The 20,331-nt window shown below is 35.1% G+C and overlaps 2 protein-coding genes across 2 annotated transcripts; both read right to left on the bottom strand.

Annotated features, from left to right (window-relative positions):
* Positions 1 to 1,545: 1,545 nt before the first annotated feature.
* Positions 1,546 to 8,126, bottom strand: LOC103332552 (uncharacterized). The gene is made up of 4 exons (XM_089052625.1): positions 7,982 to 8,126; positions 4,409 to 4,520; positions 3,979 to 4,254; positions 1,546 to 3,185 (listed from the first exon to the last, which is right to left on the bottom strand). Exons 1-4 carry the CDS (start codon positions 8,044 to 8,046, stop codon positions 2,031 to 2,033), a joined length of 1,608 nt encoding a protein of 535 aa, XP_088908751.1. The 5' UTR covers positions 8,047 to 8,126; the 3' UTR covers positions 1,546 to 2,030.
* A 5,624-nt stretch (positions 8,127 to 13,750) lies between these two features.
* LOC103332551 (cyclic nucleotide-gated ion channel 1-like) lies at positions 13,751 to 18,435 on the bottom strand. Its single transcript, XM_089052623.1, has 7 exons — positions 18,233 to 18,435; positions 17,627 to 18,107; positions 17,128 to 17,352; positions 16,296 to 16,582; positions 15,939 to 16,050; positions 15,576 to 15,848; positions 13,751 to 15,200 (listed from the first exon to the last, which is right to left on the bottom strand). Exons 1-7 carry the CDS (start codon positions 18,289 to 18,291, stop codon positions 13,920 to 13,922), a joined length of 2,718 nt encoding a protein of 905 aa, XP_088908749.1. The 5' UTR covers positions 18,292 to 18,435; the 3' UTR covers positions 13,751 to 13,919.
* Between the last annotated feature and the right edge of the window lie 1,896 nt (positions 18,436 to 20,331).

Below are 20,331 nucleotides of genomic sequence, written 5' to 3'. Positions count from 1 at the left end.
TCAAATTTTCATTTATAAGAGCAAGTCCAGCGCCTCACTTGGCCCGGGGGAAAGGCTGCCCGACGCAGCCCGAGTTTGCTCCAGCAGGCCCGTAGCCCGCTTTGGTGGCGGGTCCCACGAGCCCGAGGAAGCCCAAGGGCAAGTCTTGCCTTGGCCGAGTTGGTGACGTCGGCCGGCGTCGCACGCCAACGCGGTAATTCAAATTTTTCTTGTTGGCGCGTGAATTACACGCCAACAGTAAAAATTTGAGTTCCGTTGGCGTCGGCGTGATGCCGGCCGACGACCATCGACACCCAACGGGCGGGTGCCACGTGGCGCGACGGGGACTCTCCGATGGATTTTTCCGAAATCCGACGGTCCTCGCTTTTGGCTAAAAATTGCAAAAAAATCGAAAAAATCTGAGAGGATGAAAATTTTATCAAAAATCTGAGATTAAATTTTTTAAAAATATCTGAAAATGTTATCTGACATTTGACACGTGGCACAATTGTAGAGGGTGAAAATCTTATCTAAAATCTGAGATTAAATTTTTTAAAAATATCTGAAAATGTTATCTAACATTTGACACGTGGCACAATTTTAAAAGGAATTTTCTTTGAATAATTTTTATTAAAATCTAAAATACTGAAAATTAACTACGAAACTTTAAATGCCGTTTTGGAAGGCCAAACGACCTCAAAATGCCAAAATCCATCATCGGAAATGGTATTTTACGTCCTAATCGGAGCTCGGACGACAAATCTGCAAATTCCCACTACGTCCTTTTTCTAGCTCAAGCGATAAAATCTGACATTTGTTCTACATCAGACGTGGCACAATTTTAGAGGGTGAAAATCTTATCCGAAAATTTAATTACAAAAGATTATCAAAATTAATGGTTTAAACTATAAAAAAATAGAAAATAAAGTACAATGAATAGTAATTGCCTTAGACTTGCCCTAGACTTTGCCCTTGTGGGTGGAACCACAAATGCAAAGGCTGACACTATTCACGTGAATAATGTAACAGCCTTGCTTCTTGCAGACTTTGCTTGTGGGTGGAGATCTCTAATGTAGCAGAATGTGTAAAATTGCTATAGTGAGAGCAGGTCCAATGGAGACTTTAACAGTTATAAACTGAAGCCACCAAACCATCCCCCAATGGACTGTTTTGGAGTCTAAAGCTTGAAGCCCAACCGCAATGTCTTAAATGTATGGGTGTGGTTGCAGCCCATAAACCGAAGCGGGGCTCACAAGAAAGCCTAGCGCCAACGTGAAGCAAGGACTTGTCCCATTCACTGGCAGGAGAAGGACGCGCGGGTGTTATTGTTATAGATATCAACGGCTATGATATCACGAGAAAGCCTAGCATACTCTTCAGTTTAGTTTCTGTTTAAACTCAATTATTCATTTTGCTTTTTTTAATGTGCAGTCGATTCCAGATCACCGGAGAGCGGGGAAAAAGCAGAAGCCCCTCCCCACAGGATCGCAGATCTGATTACAGTAGGAGTCCTATTGACGATGTTGAAGGGGACAAGAATGGTGATAAGAGGCATAGAAGCCCTACTGAAGAAAACGGTCACAGCCGGCAATTTGGATTTCCATGGGGAAAATAGGTAATTTATGATTCGGATACAAGACACTAGTGGTGAGTTGATTAATATAATGCTTACAGTCAAGAGGACAAGATTAACAGGAACTAATTAGAGTATAAGCACGAATATAAACAGAGAATTATTCACTCATTAGATTAATAAAGCATCTGCAAACAACACTAATTAGAGTTTGTACCTTGCTTGATTGTTTATTTATTTATATTTTTTATTATTGTTGTTTACGGTTGCAATGAGGTTGGCCTGTTTGAGAAACTGGGTTCTCCCCTTTGATACTCTGCCATAAATTTGCGCAATCCCTCAAGCTCCACGGCTACTTGCTCCATGGAAGGCCTTTCCTCCCTTTTTGACCTTAAACATCTTTTCGCCAGATCCGCCACCTTTTTGGCCGTCTCAGAAGTTGCTTCGTTGAATATTATTTTACCATCCAGAATTTGATTCAAGCGACCATTGAGGATAGAATACAGGTTGCCAGGGGTGGCTCTTCCCTTACGCGGTTAGGAGAAGCTGGCTTTTGACTTGTTAGTAGCTCCGCTAGGACAACTCCAAAACTATAGACGTCACTCTTTTCTGCTAGTCTGTCTTCTTCAAAATGAGGGTCAAAGTATTCGGCGGGACCCCAAAAAACTGGTCGTGACTGTAAGTATATGTTTTGAGGGTCAATGGCAGACAGCTTTGCGGTGTAATGATCATCCAATAGTATATGTTTTGTCGACAAACGTAGGTGTATGATTGGCGGAGTGAGTGAGTGTAAGCAAGCTAGTGCTTCAGCTGTTTCTGACGCTATCTTGAGTCGTAACTCCAACGAAAGTACAGCAGGCGGTGAACATGATGCTGCTTTATGAATGTGTTTCTGACGCACACTGTGTGCTGGTCCACTGCGTGCTGGTGCTGCTCTATCAATGTGATCAAAAAGTGTGCCATTGGGAATGTACTCAAAAACCAGTGCTTCTAGATGTGGTTCCACACAAGCACCTAAGAACCTCACCACATTTATGTGGTTGGTCTGAGAAGCAACAGCCGCCTCAATAGCTACATCTCCATTACCAAAATAATGTCCGTACTTCTTTACCGCAACCACTGTTTTATCATCATCTGGCATGGGCAGTACCCCTTTGTAAAAGGTTGGATTCTCGCCCTTACGAATGATTCTTTCTTGATGGTAGTTGTCTGTTGCCTTCTCAAGTTCGTTTGCACTAAATATTCTACAAATCATCCCAACGAAATAGTCCATTTCGACCACTCCCCGCAAGTCGCTAGCCGTGAGAACAAGGGCTTCAACATGACCTATTGCCTTAGCAGACTCGGTTGCCAAGAGTAATTTGTCCCAAAGATATAAGATCGACAATGGCGAAAGTAGAAGTTCTTCTCCACATACTTCTCCTGCACCTCGAGTTCGTTGCTGCAAATTATTATTAGAAGAAGAAGAACCATTCCTCTTTTTAATGCCTACATTTCCCTCCACAATGAATAGCATCATTTCAAGTGGTTTACCCTTTTCAATAATGATAGAATTGCCATCAAACTCCATGGGCTTAAGACGCCGAGAAATTCTTCTCAACACATCTTCATCCATGTTTTGCAACGTTAGCACCTAGAAATAGAATGAATTAATAAATACATACACCTTATCTTAGAAGAATACAGAAAGAATCACTACAAAAAAAGTGGCAATAGTTACCATTTTGTCACCAATTTTGGTGACTGTTGTGGGGGTTACTAAAGGCTTTAGTCACTAAAAAAAGCAAAAAAGGTGACTGAAAGTATTTTTAGTCACCAAAAAAATCAAAAAAGGTGACTAAAGCCTTTAGTAACTCCCACAACAGTCACCAAAAGTGGTAACAAAATGGTGACTGTTGCCACCTTTTTTTTTGCGTGTAGTGAATAGTAATTAAAATATTGTTAGTCGCATCTCTCTAGATCTGAGTCTCATGTGATCTTGGTGTTTTGTGAGATTCATATATGGCAATTGGCAATGGCTTGGATGTTCCTTAATTTTCATGCTTCTCATCTACAATCATATATATATATATATATATATATAACTTTTTATTTAATTATTTAATTATACTAATTTGACTAAGGATGTGTTGTATTATAAACTAAGGATGTGTGTAGGTATTTTGAAAGTTTCACTATATCTCCCCTTAGAGATTATACTAATCTGTTAGTTTTTGTTTAATTACTTGTTTTACAGATTTACTCTTATAACTCTTTGGTTTACAAAATTTCACCCACGTCTCACTCAATCTTTATATAACACTGCTTAAGTAAACAAGTTATTATTATCCGGGAAAAAAAAAAACAAGTTATTATTAAATGCGGCTAGTAATTATTATGGAAAGGCAGCTAGTAATTATTAGAGTCATGGTTTTGGAGGAACTTACTCGCTTCAACCTAGCCATAGGCGTACAACTTTCAATATGCTTCTGAATTTCACTGGGAAGAGTAGTGATGATATGGTCCAAATCGGCATCCCTGTTTTCTTCAAGTTCTTGTCGTACCTTGTTCATGATCTTCGACTTCATATTATGCATCTCTTTGGGGATGCCATTTTCAGATAACCACAACTCTATCTCGCGACCTTTCCCTTCCATCTTCTGTTCCATTTTCATATTGTGTCTATGCGCCTCTATTCTTTGAGTATCCAACTGCATGTATGTCTATATATGCCAACACAAGTAGCTCAGTCATTAACTGGGAATTACTTATCTTTCCCAATCAAAAGCCAACCCAAGCTTTAGAAAGAAAAAAAAAGCCAACAATATGCATATAGAAATAGAATATCAGACCCAAAAAAGAAAAGAGAGTAAAAACCTGCAAATTTCCAATGAGATACAAGAATAAAAGCAATCCAATTATAGAGATGAACGCTGCAAAGAGGTTCTCCCATCCATCCACGCTAGGCTCAAGATTTGAACCAAGAGAACTGCAAAAATGAAAGGGTGAAATATATTAGATACAAAAGTGAACTTTTCTTTAGGTCTGGATGTGTGTGATTGAATTTATATTACTCTCCAACAAATTAAGCAAATCGATTTCCGACTGAACAAAACGACAAAAAAATAATATACAAACCTCAAATTTCGCAGTCCCCACCAAAAGTACTGGTGTTACATCCATTTGCTTTGCGACATACATTATGCCAACAAGTGGCCATACGTTGAATAGCAAAAAAGTAGCATATGGCACCAAGTACCTGAAGAATATCAAGTTAATTAATTAGAATTATGGAAATTAAATAACATTTATCTTTAAACATAGATGTAAGGGTTTCTACCCAAAGTGGTACATATAATATTTACACCTAAGACTAGAGTTTGAATCCTCCCCTGTAACAAAAAGAAATGGAAAACATACCTACCTTGAAAGAACTTAATGTTATGATACATTCTTGTTTTTGCAAATATAAGTGAAGAATATGTGCCTACTTTATTAAAATATCGACCCCATGTAACCATGTTCATCAGACTTAGCAAGAATTCCAACCAAACAATGCTCTAGATTATTCTCCTTTTATTTGTCTAACTAATGCAAGCAAGCAAGTGTTATGAAATTAAAATAAATTATGATAAAATTTTGAAACTTACATAACTAGAAAGGATGTACATAAAGAAATTCAAGACACCTTTAACTCATTTGGCAGTCTCTCCAATGTCTTTTTTAGGAGTCCTTTTAAGTTCCTTACATGATAAGTAGATGCAAAGAGCTCGTGGCACATATTGCAATAAAACAAAAAGGTTCATGGTAACCATCCTTATTGTCGTCAAAGATCTCAAGTCGCTCATTTCTGAAAAGAAAATGAGAATTGCTACCTAGACAACATACATTAATAATACAATCAGTTAAAATTAAATTATCATGAGTAAAATGGTGAATCATCAATTAAGACATGCAGATATTTTTGGATGAAAACAGAAAAGGGAGATTGGTACGTAAAACAAACGATTAGTTTTTGTTACCTGTGGAAGCGGAAGAATGGCCAAAATGTCAATTAAGACATTGTATGACCCCAAGATTATCTTAGCTATTGTTGGCACACCATCTCTCCTCCGAATACTTATGGTCGGCCAGTACATTCGCGTTTCATGATATACATTCATGGGATGCAAATACTTGTCAGATGTATAAATTTGAAAAATAATGTCCAATATATAGAAAAGATCGGTGAGTGATCTTAAAAGAAGAGCGGCGATCTTCAAGTTTTTGTCAGACAGCAGGCACTTGATATCATTCTTCATCATAGGAACGTAGAGAAACAATGGATCCAATAAAACAGCAAGCAGACATGATGCTACAAATATCTTCCTCCACATTTGACGGAAAGACTCCCGAATTCTACTCGATGCATCTTCATCTTTCATGATTGGATTTTCCATTGTCGCCTCTGTGTTTGAATAACGATTACTGGAGGAAAATAAATAAATAAAACAACAAATTAGTGTAAAATTTGGAAACTCTTGTAGACTGAGCTCATTTGACATGAAAACAGCAGATATACAAGTCCGTATAAATAGTTTCATACGGCATTTACTTAAAAGGGAACAAGAAAATGCATATAAATAGTTTTAAGTTAAAGAAACCAAACCGCTCAGCAGCTTTGTCTTCCGACTTCTCCACAACTAAAGTTACATCCGCTTTGGCGGAGCAAGAAAGGGTGGAATTTGGACAAGGCCAAGAGTGGCAGAAATAAATCTGGCTGTAGGTAGTTCAGAATTGACATATATAGAACAAAAAAACGAAAAAGAAAAAGAAAAAGAAAATGAATTGACCTATGTAGACTTGTAGTCTTCGTCCCCAAGTCTTTTTCTAATATTTTCGTTCTTCTCAGTAAGCCGATTAACTTTAGTCACATCCTAGAAGCATAAAACCAAGTTCTAGGCTTTCATTTTGAAATCAATTAGTCACATTATTTTGGAGAATCCCATCATTAGTAATTTGGACCCAAAAACGACTTGCCGTCAGAACAGTTATGCACTGCAGTCTCAAACCAAACATTTATTTACTAGAAAAGCTACTTTTGTTCTATTAGATAAACTTAATATGAAAAAGGTGTAGAACATAACATATTGGGATATCTGGCCAACGTAGTGACATACAGCTTGATAATAATGGCCTAGCTTGGAAAATGTGGAAGAAGGGAAAGACTGACTGTTAGAGATTGAGCTAGATAACTCTAGGAGGCCGACAATTTGTTGGTTTTTCAGGCCACTCTAGCAACTTTTTGGCCGAAGTTTGAGACCAGAAATTGCTCATCTTATTAGTCTAATTGTGTTGGTATAGGTCTTCTTGCTCGGAGTTGTTGAGATTTTCCGTCGTTGGAAATTTCTCAAGACACCCACTATTGTTGGTGGCGGCTATCCCCACGTCTTTCGAGCACTATAGTATATTTGGATACGCGAGATGATGGGTGAATTGGAATTTCGCCTATTATGTGATTTTTTGAGAAATTATTTTATTATTTTTCTGCAGGTTAAAAATGTGGAAAAAGTTCTAATTACAGTAAAAATTCTGCCGAAATTTCGATAAAAATCAAATTACCTATCAATTTAAATTAGGGCTAAAAGGGCTTTTAGTAAAGTGAACAGGGTCGTCACGAGTTCTAAAGGAAAATTCGGGACCTCTCCTGCAGAGTTTCAAGGGAGAATCCGAACACGGTCCTGTCATGTACTACATCAAAGGGCCACTGTACACAAAAAACACTCCTTTATCTTAATATCCATTGCTATCTCAGCCCAAACAATTAATGGAAATTGGGACCCAAAAAAAAAAATTACTAGTTTTGTTCTATTGGATAAATTTAATATATACAGCTTGAAAATAATTGAGGCTTGAAAATGAAAGCCTGTTACGGAAAGACTGGTATGGGTCGGGGTGGGCTCATGAGTCAACATCCGGTCGTCTCTATTATTTGATGGTAAAATTCCATGCATAAGTGAAGTGATAGACACTTTACTTTTTTAAAGCAAATAATAATATGACGACTACTTTGTTGACACTACCACTCCATTTGCGTTCATTTGGTTTTTATTTTTTATTTTTAAATGTCGAGAATTTGTTAATGGGATCTTGCTCAGTGAAAAATGATATTAACTTGCAAATAAATAAATAAATAAAAGAGTAAAAACCTGCAAATTTCCAATGAGATATAAGAATAAAAGCAATCCAATTATAGAGATGAACGCTACAAAGAGGTTCTCCTATCCATCCACGCTAGGCTCAAGATTTGAACCAAGAGAACTGGAAAAATGGAATGGCGAAATATATTAGATACAAAATTGAACTTTTCTTTAGGTCTGGATGTGTGAGATTGAATTTATATTACTCTCCAACAAATTAAGCAAATCGATTTCCGACTGAACAAAACGACAAAAAAAAAAAAATACAAACCTCAAATTTCGCAGTCCCCACCAAAAGCAATTTGAGAACTTTTGAAAATAGTTTGTTGATCCCATTATACCAGATTGAAGGATTGTAATATATATACCAAAATCAAAGAGCGTTGTATTCACTAGACTTATAGGGCATAAATAATTTAGAAATGTAATATTTCTATCGGTGTGATTAGGGACGGACCCAGAATTTCAAATTATGGTGGGCTAGAATTAGCTTACGTACAAGCCTTGAAGGGGAGAACATAATCAATGGGATTGATGTGTACATATTTCCAATTTTTTAAAAACACAAAACCTATATTAATTAACAAAAACAAAAACTCACACTAACCAACAAAAGAAATAAACTCATACTAATTAAGCAATTACAGCCAAAAGTACTGGTGTTACATCACGGCACCAAGTACCTAAAGAATATCAAGTTAATTAATCAAAATGATGGAAATAAAGAATAAAAATTATTTAGCACGTGATCCTTATCTTCATCTTTAAAAAAATAGATGTAAAGGCTTTTTCTACCCAAAGTGGTACATAATATTTACACCTAAGACTAGAGTTTGAATCCTCCCCTGTAACAAAAAGAAATGGAAAACGTACCTTACTTGAAAGAACTCAATGCTATGTTACATGCCTACTTTATTAAAATATCGACCCTCATGTTGATTTACCCTTCACAAGATTAATTGATTTAATACTTTTAGCAAGATATCCAACCAAAAAATGCTACATTATCCTCCTTCTATTTGTCTAACCAAATGAATTAAATTCATGTCAGTTGATTTCATTTATTGACATAGCATGACCACATCAGTTGCCACATCAGGTGGTCAGCTAATATGATTAGTTGTGTGTGTTCAAATAGTATTACTGTTTGTCGAATGCAAGAAAGCAATTGTTATGAAATTAAAATAAATAACGATAAAATTTTGAAACTTACATGACTAGAAAGGATGTACATAAAGAAATTCAAGACACCTTTAACCCATGGCAGTCTCTCCAGTCTCTTTTTTAGGAGTCTTTTTAAGTTCCTGCTTACATGATAAGTAGAAGCAAAGAACTTGTGGCACATATTGCAATAAAACAAAAAGGTTCATGATAACCATCCTTATTGCCGTCAAATATCTCAATTCACTCATTTCTGAAAAGATAATAAGAATTGCTACCTGGACAACATACATTAATAATGCAATCAGTTAAAATCAAGTTATCACGAGTAAAATGGTGAATCATCAATTAAGATATTCAATTGTCTTTGGAGGAACACATAAAAGAGAGATTATACGTAAAACAAACAATTTGTTTCTCTTACTTGTGGAAGCGGAAGAATAGCCAAAATGTCAATTAGGATACTGTATGACCCCCACATTGTCTTAATTATTGTTGGCACAAAAAATTTCCTCCAGTAACTTTTTTTCGAGCGATAATTTCTACGACGATATTCATGCATGAATGACTGTTTAGAGTCAACCTCCGATCGTCTCTATTATTTGATGGAAAATTCCATGCACACGGTAGACAAATGCTTTACCTTTATTTATTTATATATTTTCTTTAAAGCAAAGTAATAATATGAAGACTACTTTTGTTGACATCTACAGCCCCATTTGAGAAAACTGCCAAAAATATTACTTTTAGATATATTTAGTCATATATTAAATTTTAGCACTAAAACTATAAATAAACTCTACACTATTTTATTTCTATAAACAAATCCAAAAAATGACAGATGATCATATTAAATTTAATTTTGATTATTAAATTACTTCGATGCTCTATTAAGTGTTTTGGGCTTTTTTATGAAGTTTTGGGATTGAATTTATTTTAAGAAATCAATGATAGTTTTGTAATTTAAAAGAAGTTAAAAGCCTTTTTATTATATTGTAAATGAATTTTGGTGTGTTTAAAAAATTTATTTCTTATATGTTTTTATTTTATTTTATTTATTAATAATTTGGGCTTTGGGTATAGCGAATCTCCCAATTTAATATAGTGACATACAGCTTTAAAATAATTGAGGCTTGAAAATGAAAGCCTGTTAGAAAGACTGGCACGGGTCGGGATGGGCTCATGAGTCAACATCCGGTCATCTCTATTATTTGATGGTAAAAAGCAAGTAATAAAATGACGACTACTTTGTTGACACTACGACCCCATTTGATGTGCATAATTGGATTTAATTATTTATTTATTTCCTTTGTTTTTATTGCGTTCATTTTTTATTTTTTATTTTTAAATTTTAAATGCTGAGGACTTGTTAATGGAATCTTGCCTAGTTAAAAGAGCATTGACTTACAAATCATAAATTTGAGGTTTGAATCTCTAAAACATCAGTTATATGTGTGTGAGAAATCTTTCTCTATTATAATTTAGACTATTACTTATATTAAAGAAAGAATATCGAAGACTTAGATGAGAAGCACAATATCATTGTCACCCATGCTTAGATGAGAAGCACAATATCATTATCACCCATAAAGGACATGAGCATGGGTTTATTTATTCCACTGATTTAATCCAGATTGTGTCCACGCCTAGCTGTTATTGTTATTGATATCAACGGCCATGAAGAAAGCTCTTTTGTTTGTTTTGCAAATCAACGGCTCCTTTTTTAATTTTAATTTTTTAAAATTTTAGACACTTTTTTCCTATAAATACCCAACTTATTTCACTCAAATTTCACACCACCAATTCATTTCACTGAAATTTTAAACACTTTTTTTTTTTCATCTTATAAACAGTTTTGCAAATAATCATGAGCTTGCTGTTACAAGTTTATGATCATGAGATCCTTCCTTGACTTTTGGTCTGCCTCTAATTTATGAAAGTCCTTTGAATTAAATCCTTGGTTGGAGTAGTGAATTTTCGAGTATTATGTGAATTAAATCCTTGGTGGTTATGCAGTTCATAAGAATCTGATGCAACCATGAAAAGGCAATTACTGTATATAGCTAGTCGTCTTTAACTAACAAATGTACGTACCTTGTTTTTTGTTTTTCTGGTTAACAAGGTGGTTTGATCAAGAGAAACTAGCTTCTCCACTTTGATACTCTGCCATAAATTTGCTCAATCCCCCAAAGCTTCACAAGAACTACTTCTTTCATGGAAGGCATTTCCTCCTCTTCAGACCTTAAACATCTTGTTGCCAGATGGGTATACCAGATTGAAGGATTGTACTATATATACCAAAATCAAACAGGGGAAAAATCATTAAGAAATTTGTGAATTTGATATTTCTGAATGTGTGATGCTCATTACAGCCAAAAGTACTATTTCCACATCCATTTTCTTTTCGACATGCATTATGACAGCAAATGGCAATTGGTTGAATAGCAAAAAAATACCATGTAGCTCCAAATATCTAAATAATAACAAGTTAAATAATTAGATTAGACTTAGAGATGATGATGAAAACACGAAGAATATTTCATTTTTTGTTTTTCAAAAACACAACTCAAGAATATTTAGTATATGCCTACTCTATCGTAATATGGATCATTTTGCTCCATGTACATTTGCCATTCATCAAGGCTGATTGAGTTAAGAACCTAGTCTTTTACCAAATAATGTCATTCATCAAGATTAAATATTGCTACTTACATGACTGGCGAGGAAGTACATAAAGAAATTCAGAAAATATTTAACTCATATGGCAATCTTTCTAGTCTCTCCTTTAGGAGTCCTTTTAAATTCCTTAAATGATAAGTAGATGCGATGAACTCCTTACTAGAGTCTAGATCAACAATTATTTGCTATATAAAATAATCTGTGACTTAGTGTTGACATACGATCAACCTTATCCCCGAATCCTTTTTCGGTCTTCCCTCCTACTATAGTGTAGGGAATCAGGGGCGACTTCACTGTGAACAATAATTCTGGCTAAAATGACCATTAGAGAAAAAATCAAAGATTCCGGGCATATATAATCTTCTGGTTGCTGACGTGTAACAAAAAGACCATTAAAAAACCAAAAAGAATAGAGCTCACGTGTAACACGCAAATTGCTATTTAATTAAAACTTTCTACAGGGGGAAGTAAGAAAGAGGGGGAATTTGGACAAGGCTGAAACTGAAGGTGGTAGAATTATAAGGGCCATTCATTCCAAAGCTTTATCTCAGACCAGCCAATAATTATAAAAGCTAGTTTTGTCCTATCAGATATATTGTACCGGTCCAACATAGTGACATGCAGCTTGAAAATAAATTATATACAGAGAAAAGCTAAAAACAACTTGCCATTTGAACATCATCAACATGATTTCACATGATATGTACGCATAGAAAAAACTATAAGCACAAATATAAACAGAAACTAACACAAGTCATCAAATGTGCAGAGGTGAAACAACACTAATACACACATACATTTAAATGTGGTGAAGTGGTTGGTCTGTTTTGGGAGATCAAGAGAAACTAGGTTCTCCCCCTTGATGCTCTGCCACTGCCATAAAATTGTGCAATATACCCTCAAGCTCCACAGCTATTCAAATTTAAATTGAAAGGATATGTCAAAAACGAAAAAAATTAATTGCTTATTCTCGTTTGGGCGTCTTAATTAAATTTCTCCAAAGCCTTGTATCTTAATTTCATATGTTATATCCCATTTCATAATTGCCTAGTGTACGTAATATAAGACCAAACCCCCCGCGATTGTCTTAGCTATTGTTGGCACAAAAGATTCTGTCCAAAATGTAGAAAAGATCAGTGAATGATCTTAAAAGAAGAGCGGCTATCTTCAAGTTTCTGTCAGATTGCAGGCACTTGACATCATTCTTCATCATAGGAACGTAGAGAAACAATGGATCCAGTACGACCGCAAACAAACATGATGCTACAAATATCTTCTTCCACACTTGAAGGAAAGACTCCTTGGGGAGGATCATGAATTTCCTGTATTCATGACCATTTTCTACTTGATCCATGTTCGTCTTTCATGATTGATGAGTTTTGGATTCTAGCCTCCGAATTTGTATCATAACGATTACTGGAGAAGAAATAACAAATTAATATGCAAAATTGGTGGCGCCTTTTATTTGACAATTGACCTAGTCGTTACTGACCAAAGCAAATTAGTTTATTATCAAGTTAAGTTTAAAAACTCTTCCCATTAGTAATTCTTTTTTTAGTATAAGCGATAGCCTAAATTATATAGGAGAAAAGTGTCTCATACACACAACCAAGATGCCATGGAAGTTTAAATCTAAGACATCTTATCTGCAGATTAAGGTCATTTCTCACTAAGTTAGACCCCATTAGCTTCCCAATAGTGATCCTAAAAACACAAACGAAAGACCAGAAAATTTGTAATTAAGTAAGACCTCAACAATGACTCCCCAAAAAAAAAAAAAACCTCATACGTAGCATGCCAATTGTTATTTGACTAAAACTTCATAATTGCAATTGCATTTGAAAATTCAAACAAATTTCTTGACGTTCATTTTAAAAACAATTTTACTTCAATTTTTTTTTTCGGTTACGAATTTTATTTCATTATTTTGGAAATTGATCTGGCGACATTTAAAAAAAAACAATTTATTGACCTCAACAACCATCTCGGACATGGCACTTATACACTGAAGCCTAAAAACCATGTCCAATGGACCTGTTTTGGGGCACCTAAGTTTCAAGCCCATTGAAGAAAAAAACACAAAACCCAAGCGAGCCCCACGAGAAAGCCCAGCACCCACGTGATGGACCTATTTTCAGTTGGAATGTTCATAGAAAACACTTAATATAATATAATATATATACACAAAGATAATGTCTCAAATAGTCAAACATTCAAAATTCTTAAAAATACCGGAGATTAGTTTGATTTACAGACCAATGTTGTTGCAAGTAGGCGACAAACATATGTTAGTCATCTACAACTAACAAATGTACCTTTACCTTCTTTTTTCCTTTTTGGTTTCAAAGTGGTTGGTCGCTTTTGGGAGATCAAGAGAAGCTAGCTTCTCCACCTTGCTCTGCCCTAAGATTGCGCATTATTCCCTCAAGCTCCGCGACTACTTCTTTCATGGAAGGCATTTCCTCCTTCTCATACCTTAAACATCTTGTTGCCAGATGGGCCACTTTTTTGGCTGTCTCAAAATCTCCTTCCTTCACTATTATTTTATCATCGAGAATTTCATTCAAGCGATCCTCTTCCACTAGAATTAGAAATAAGATTTTCAGCTTCTCCAAGTCACGCTTCCCGATTGAAGAAATTGCATTCAGACCGGTTAGTAGCTCTGCTAGGACAACTCCAATGCCATAGACGTCAAGCTTTTCTAGTAGTGTCTTTGATTCAGGGTCGAAGCCTCCTTGCCTTATAGATGACAATGAATACCGGCTATCATTGGGCACAAATCTAAGTCCAAAGCTGCACAACTTTGCAGTGCAATTATCATCCAAAAGTATACTACTTGTCGACACAAAAGAGGGTAAGATTGGCGTGGTAGTTAATGAGCGTAAGTAAGCTAGGGCTCCTGCAGTTTCTGATGCTATCTTCATTCGTAACTCCAATGAAAGTGGTGATGATGCTTTGCCTTCTTTTCCATGAATGTGTTCAAAAAGAGTGCCATTCGGAATGTACTCAGAAACCAGTGCAATTGTTTTTTTTTCCAAACAACAACCCAAGAGCCTCACCAAATTTATGTGGTTGGTACGAGAAGCAACAGCCACCAGTTTAACCAAATATGGATAATCATCATAGGAACAATTTACTCTGTATGTCTTTACCTCAACCACTGTTTTATCTGGTAGCACCCCTTTGTAAACGCTTGTAGAGCTTCCTTTTCTGATGATTTTTCTTACATTGTAAGTGTTTGTTGCCTTTTCAACTACTTTTGCACTAAAATTTTGACATGTAATCATCCCAAAGAAATATTGCCTTCCGAATTCAAAGACCACATTCTTTAAGTTGCTATCCGTGAGAGCAAGGGCTGCAACATCACCTACTGCCGTAGCAGACAACGTTGCTGACGGTGATACCACGGGAAATGAGTTCGACAATGGCCAACTTAGAAGTTCTTCTCCATATACTTCTTCTGCACCTCGTTGCAAGTTATTAGAACCATCTCTCTCTTCAATGTTTACAAATCCGTCCACAATGTAGAGCATCATTTTAAGTGGTTCACCCTCTTGAGTAATGATATCGTTTTTAGTGTACTTCTTTGGCTCAAGATACCGACAGATTGCTTTCAACACACTTTCATCCATGTGTTGAAATATTGGCACCTTAGAATTAATTAATAAATATATTACTAAGGAGAGAAATTAAAAATCTTCTACATAATTATCAGTCCCCCTTAAAAAAAGAGCTCTAGGATATGAATGAGAATTATTTTAGCAAATGTTAAAAATGTCATTCTTAGAAGATAAAATGTTAACATAGTCTAGTCCTTCCAAAATTGGATAAACTGGTCCAGCTACTGTTCGACAGTGATATTGACTTGACCAGTTTGTCTAATTTTGGAAGGGTTGGACTATTTTAATATTTTGTCTTCCTATTTGTCCTTTTATGGTAAAACCCCATTAATTAGTTCAGAAGAATTGAAGTTGTGAGATTATAGGCTACTAACTAATTAGAGTCATGGATCTGGAGGAACTTACTTGCTTCAACCTAGTGATAGGCATATAACTTTCAATTTGGATTCGAAGATCCGAGGGAAAAATAGAGAGGATAGAGTCCAAATCAGGATCCCTGTCTTCTTCAAGTTCTTGTCGAACCTTGTCCATGATCTGCAATTTAATATCCTTATTCAACCTTTCGGGGATGCCCAATAACCACTGCTCTATCTCTTGACCTTTCTCTTTCATCTTCCGTTTCACTTTCATCTTGTGTCTATGGGCCTCTATTCTTGTGGTATCAAACTGCATGTATGCCTATATATGCCACAACAAGCAGCTCAGTCATTAGCTAGGAATTAGTTATCAAAATAAATTTAGCCGCAAAGAATTCCATGTATGCCTAACCTGCAAATTTCCAATGAGATATAAGAATAAAAGCAAGCCAATAATAGAAGTACAAGCCGCGAAGAGGGTTTCCCATCCATTGATACTAGGCGCAAGGTTTGAACCAAAAGAACTGCAGAATTGACATTATGAAATATATATATATTAAATACAAAATTGAAATTTTGCTTTTCATTCAACAAATTTTATCATCCTTGAGATTTAAATTCAAGAACCTTCTCCAATAAAGTAAGCGGAGACTAAATGCCTCTAAAGCAAATAGTCATTTGCCAAATCAATCTCCGACCAAACAAACAACACATAAAAATAAGCAAATCAATCTCCGACCAAACGAACAACACATAAAAATATACAAACCTCAAATTTTGCAGGCCCCACCAAAAGCACTTGGAGAACTTCTCAAAATAATTTGTTGACCCCGGTATACCAGATTGAAGGATTGTAATATATATACCAAAATCGAAGAGCGTTGTATTCACCAGACTTATCGGGCACAAATCATTTAGAAATGTTATATTTCTGAATGTGTGATGGTCATGACATCCAAAGTTACTAGTGTTACATCCATTTGCTTTTCGACATGCATCTTGCCAACAAGTGGCCATTTTTTGAATAGCCAAAAAGTACCATATGGCACCAAATATCTAAAGAATATCAAGTTAATTAATTAGAATTACAAAATATAAAGAAAAAAAATTAAACTTGAGCAACGAACTTAAATAACGTTTACAAGTTAAAAAAATAATAATAAAAAAATAATGAATAAATGTTGTCAAATTAACATGTGATCTTTACTTGCTCAACTTATCTTCATCTTTAAACATAGACTAAGAATTGGAAAGGTTTCTACGCCATAGTGGTAGATAATATTTACGCCTAAGACTAGAGTTTGAATCCTCCCCCGTAACAAAAAGAAAGGAAGAAAACATACACTAACTTGAAAGAACTTAATTTTATGAAACATTCTTGTTTTTGCAAAATATAAGTCAAGAATATGTAGTATGTGCCTACTTTATTGCCCCATTGTTCATTATATTTACCCTTCATAAAGGTTGATTAATATTGATTTAAGACTTTTAGCAAAGGAATCCAACCAAAAAATACCACGTAAGCATTTTATTTATCTAAATCAAGCAAGCAAGTGTTATTAAGAAATTAAAATAAACTACGTCAAAATATTGAAACTTACATGACTAGCGATGATGTACATAAAGAAATTCAAGACACCTTTAACCCATTTGGCAGTCTCTCCAGTCTCTTTTTTTGGAGTCCTTTTAAGTTCTTTACATGATAAGTAGACGCGAAGAATTCGTGGCACATATTGCAACAAAACAAAAAGATTCATAATAACCATCCTTATTGTGTTCAAAGATCTCAAGTCCCTCATTTCTGAAAAGAAAATGAGAATTGCTACCTGGACAACATACATTAATAATACAAATAGTTAAAATCTAATTATCACGACTAAAGTATTGAATCATTAACTAAGATAATGATTTTTCGGTAAATTAAAGACATCAATTTTTTGAAAATAGCCAATTTACTCTTTACAGTAGAATTTTAAACTCCATCTAATTTTCTGTCAAAAATGTCACGTGCCAAGCACATGGTAAATTGAAAATTACGCATTTATAACAAAGGCTTTCTCTTCCTTCCAAAAAAAAAAAAAAACAAAGGCCTTCTCTTACCTGAGGAAGCGGAAGAATAGCCAAAATATCAATTAAGATATGATATGACCCCCAGATTGTCTTAGCTATTCTTGGCACAACATACTCGCAACAAAATTTTATTTTTGAGTAGTTGAAGTACTGTCTCCCACGATATTCATTCATTAAACCTACAAAGTAATCAGATCTATAGATTTGAAAAATAATGTCAAATATATAGAAAAGATCAGTGAATGATCTTAAAAGAAGAGCTGCTATCTTCAAGTTTCTGTCTGATTGCAGGCACTTGACATCATCCTTGAGCATAGGAACGTAGAGAAACAACGGATCCAGCAGAAGAGCAAACACACATGATGCTACAAATATCTTCTTCCACTTTTGAAAGAAAGACTCCTGAGGATCATGACTTTCCTCTTTGGGTGGTGACAATTTTCTACTCGATCCATCTTCATTTTTCATGCTTGAAATTTCCACTGTAGCCTCTGAGTTTGAATCACGATTACTGGAGAAAACAAAAGACAACAAACAAACTTGCTTCAATTAATTTATTTTTACTATGTATTAATGTATTATTTTGAGCAGATACCACAGATATAAGTCTAGTGTTTGAAGTTGAAGAAACCAAACCGTGCAGCGGCTTTCTCTTCCGTGTTCTCCACAACTAAAGCTATTTCGGAGTTGGACATAATTCCGACTTTTCCGGTTACGACTGAGATCTTCCGGTCTGTGTGCGTTGGAGAAGCTCAAACAAAGAAGGGTTTGGTTTTAATTTAGGCCCGGCCCCCTATCTATGCAAAAGCATCCTCTTGAAGAGAATTATCGATAAAAGAATTCCTTTCTGTGTTTTTTGGCAACAAATATTTGTCCAATTGTATGCATGGTACTATCAACTAATAACAGGAACTAGGAGTCTTTTTACAGGGTGGAGAAAGAAACTCGGTGGGTGGGTGGAAAGTTTTGTCATAATTAATTAAAAAACAACTTTTTAATACTGGGCTTGGAATTGGTGCTCTGCCATTATCGTAATGTATACATTCTGACGATTTCGTTTAAAAAAAAAAAAATGTATACATATCCGACAGAAGAAAAGGAAAAATGAATTGGTGCCCTAATATAAGGGTAGACTTGGAAGGGTAATATATTTAATAAGGGTAAATTTGGAAGATAAAATGTTAGTTTATTTGATATATTAATTATATTGTTTTAAGTATAAAGAAAATGACACATGTCATGAGGAAAAAAGAGATCCAAAAGAGAAGATTTGAGAGAAAACTGATAGCTAGTGCTGCCCTTTATAGACTTTCAATTAAAACTCCTAACTGGCGGATGAGAGATATGAATATCAAGGCATCCTAGAAGCACAAAACAAACTTCTAGGCTTTCATTTTGAAATCAATTTTACTACATTATTTTGGACAATTACTCAAATATTGATCTAAAGATGGAAAAGAACTTGTATATCATATGAATAACACTGTTTTGTTATATGTAATCAATCACGTTATATTATGTGAAAAAATTATCACATATAATGAAACGTGATATAACATATGATGTTATTTTCGTGATATACAAGTTTTTCCCCAAAATGAAGTGCTGTCAGAACAATTACAATAGTAACATGTTTGGAATACTATACGACTCACCGTCCTTTATTGTCTTATCCACTGGACCATTGCTATGTCAAACCAGCCAATTATTAGTCCTATCAGGATTCAGATGTGGAAGATAATATTATACCGGGCCAACACAGTGAGTCAGTGACGTACAGCTTGAAAATAACAACGGAAGAAAGGCTAAACACAACTTGCCATTTGAACAACATCAACATGATTTTTCAATATAGAAAAGCTATTTGGATTTTTATAAAATAAATTCAATATAAAACTGTAGAATATATATTTTGGTCAACAACTAGACAATATAACTGTTAAATGTGTAATTCTGCATATATACACCTTTTATTATGAAAGTTCAAATCCTTTATATATGATTTGTTTATAACTGCTTTTGAAATGCCTAAAAATGCTTTTAGACAGTCAAAAACAAAATTTGAAAGCTTTTTTGCAGAAAATTTAAAAGTGCTTTTGGAGAAGCACATGCTAACTATTCTTTCATGAAGCACATAATCATGTACTAATAAAAGCGCCTATGCTCATAAGTAATTTTTAAGAAATGATCCCAAAAATGTTGTTATTCAGCTCAGTGTTTTCAAAGGCATGCCTAATCGCGCCCCAATGCGCACGTCGGAGCGAGGCGAATGAAAATCGCCTCAAGCGTTCGTCTGTTTAGCTTGCTGCATGTTTAGCGGAGTGAGGCGCATCAAGGCGTGATGAGACGGAGCGAGGTAGAACGGCGCCGCTATTTTTGCGTTCTGTAAGCCTATAGCACGATGAAGAAGATGAAGTTTTTTTTTAGGTTTTCTTCAATGAAACGACTTCGTTTTAAGGTTTTGGTTTCTTGATTTTAAGTTAAACGCACGTTTTGACTCCCCAACTATAACCCGGACCTATATATATTATATACTACAACATTAATATTATACCCAAGTTGGACCTGATGGATAACCTGGCCGAATAAGATATACCCTTACCTGATATTCTTGTCCACTTTTTTGTTCCTCTTCTCCCTAGTTTTATAAAGTTTCTATTAAACTCTTTTGCCTCAGTGGGGTGGGATGAATGAATTGAGTTTTTTTTTTAATGTTGAATAAATAATTTTCAAAA

Source organism: Prunus mume, linkage group LG5, assembly GCF_029339155.1.
Source record: "Prunus mume cultivar Tortuosa linkage group LG5, ASM2933915v1, whole genome shotgun sequence".
Lineage (NCBI taxonomy): Eukaryota > Viridiplantae > Streptophyta > Magnoliopsida > Rosales > Rosaceae > Prunus > Prunus mume.
Note: the sequence above shows the minus strand (reverse complement) of the source record. Positions and strands in the feature narration are given on the sequence as shown.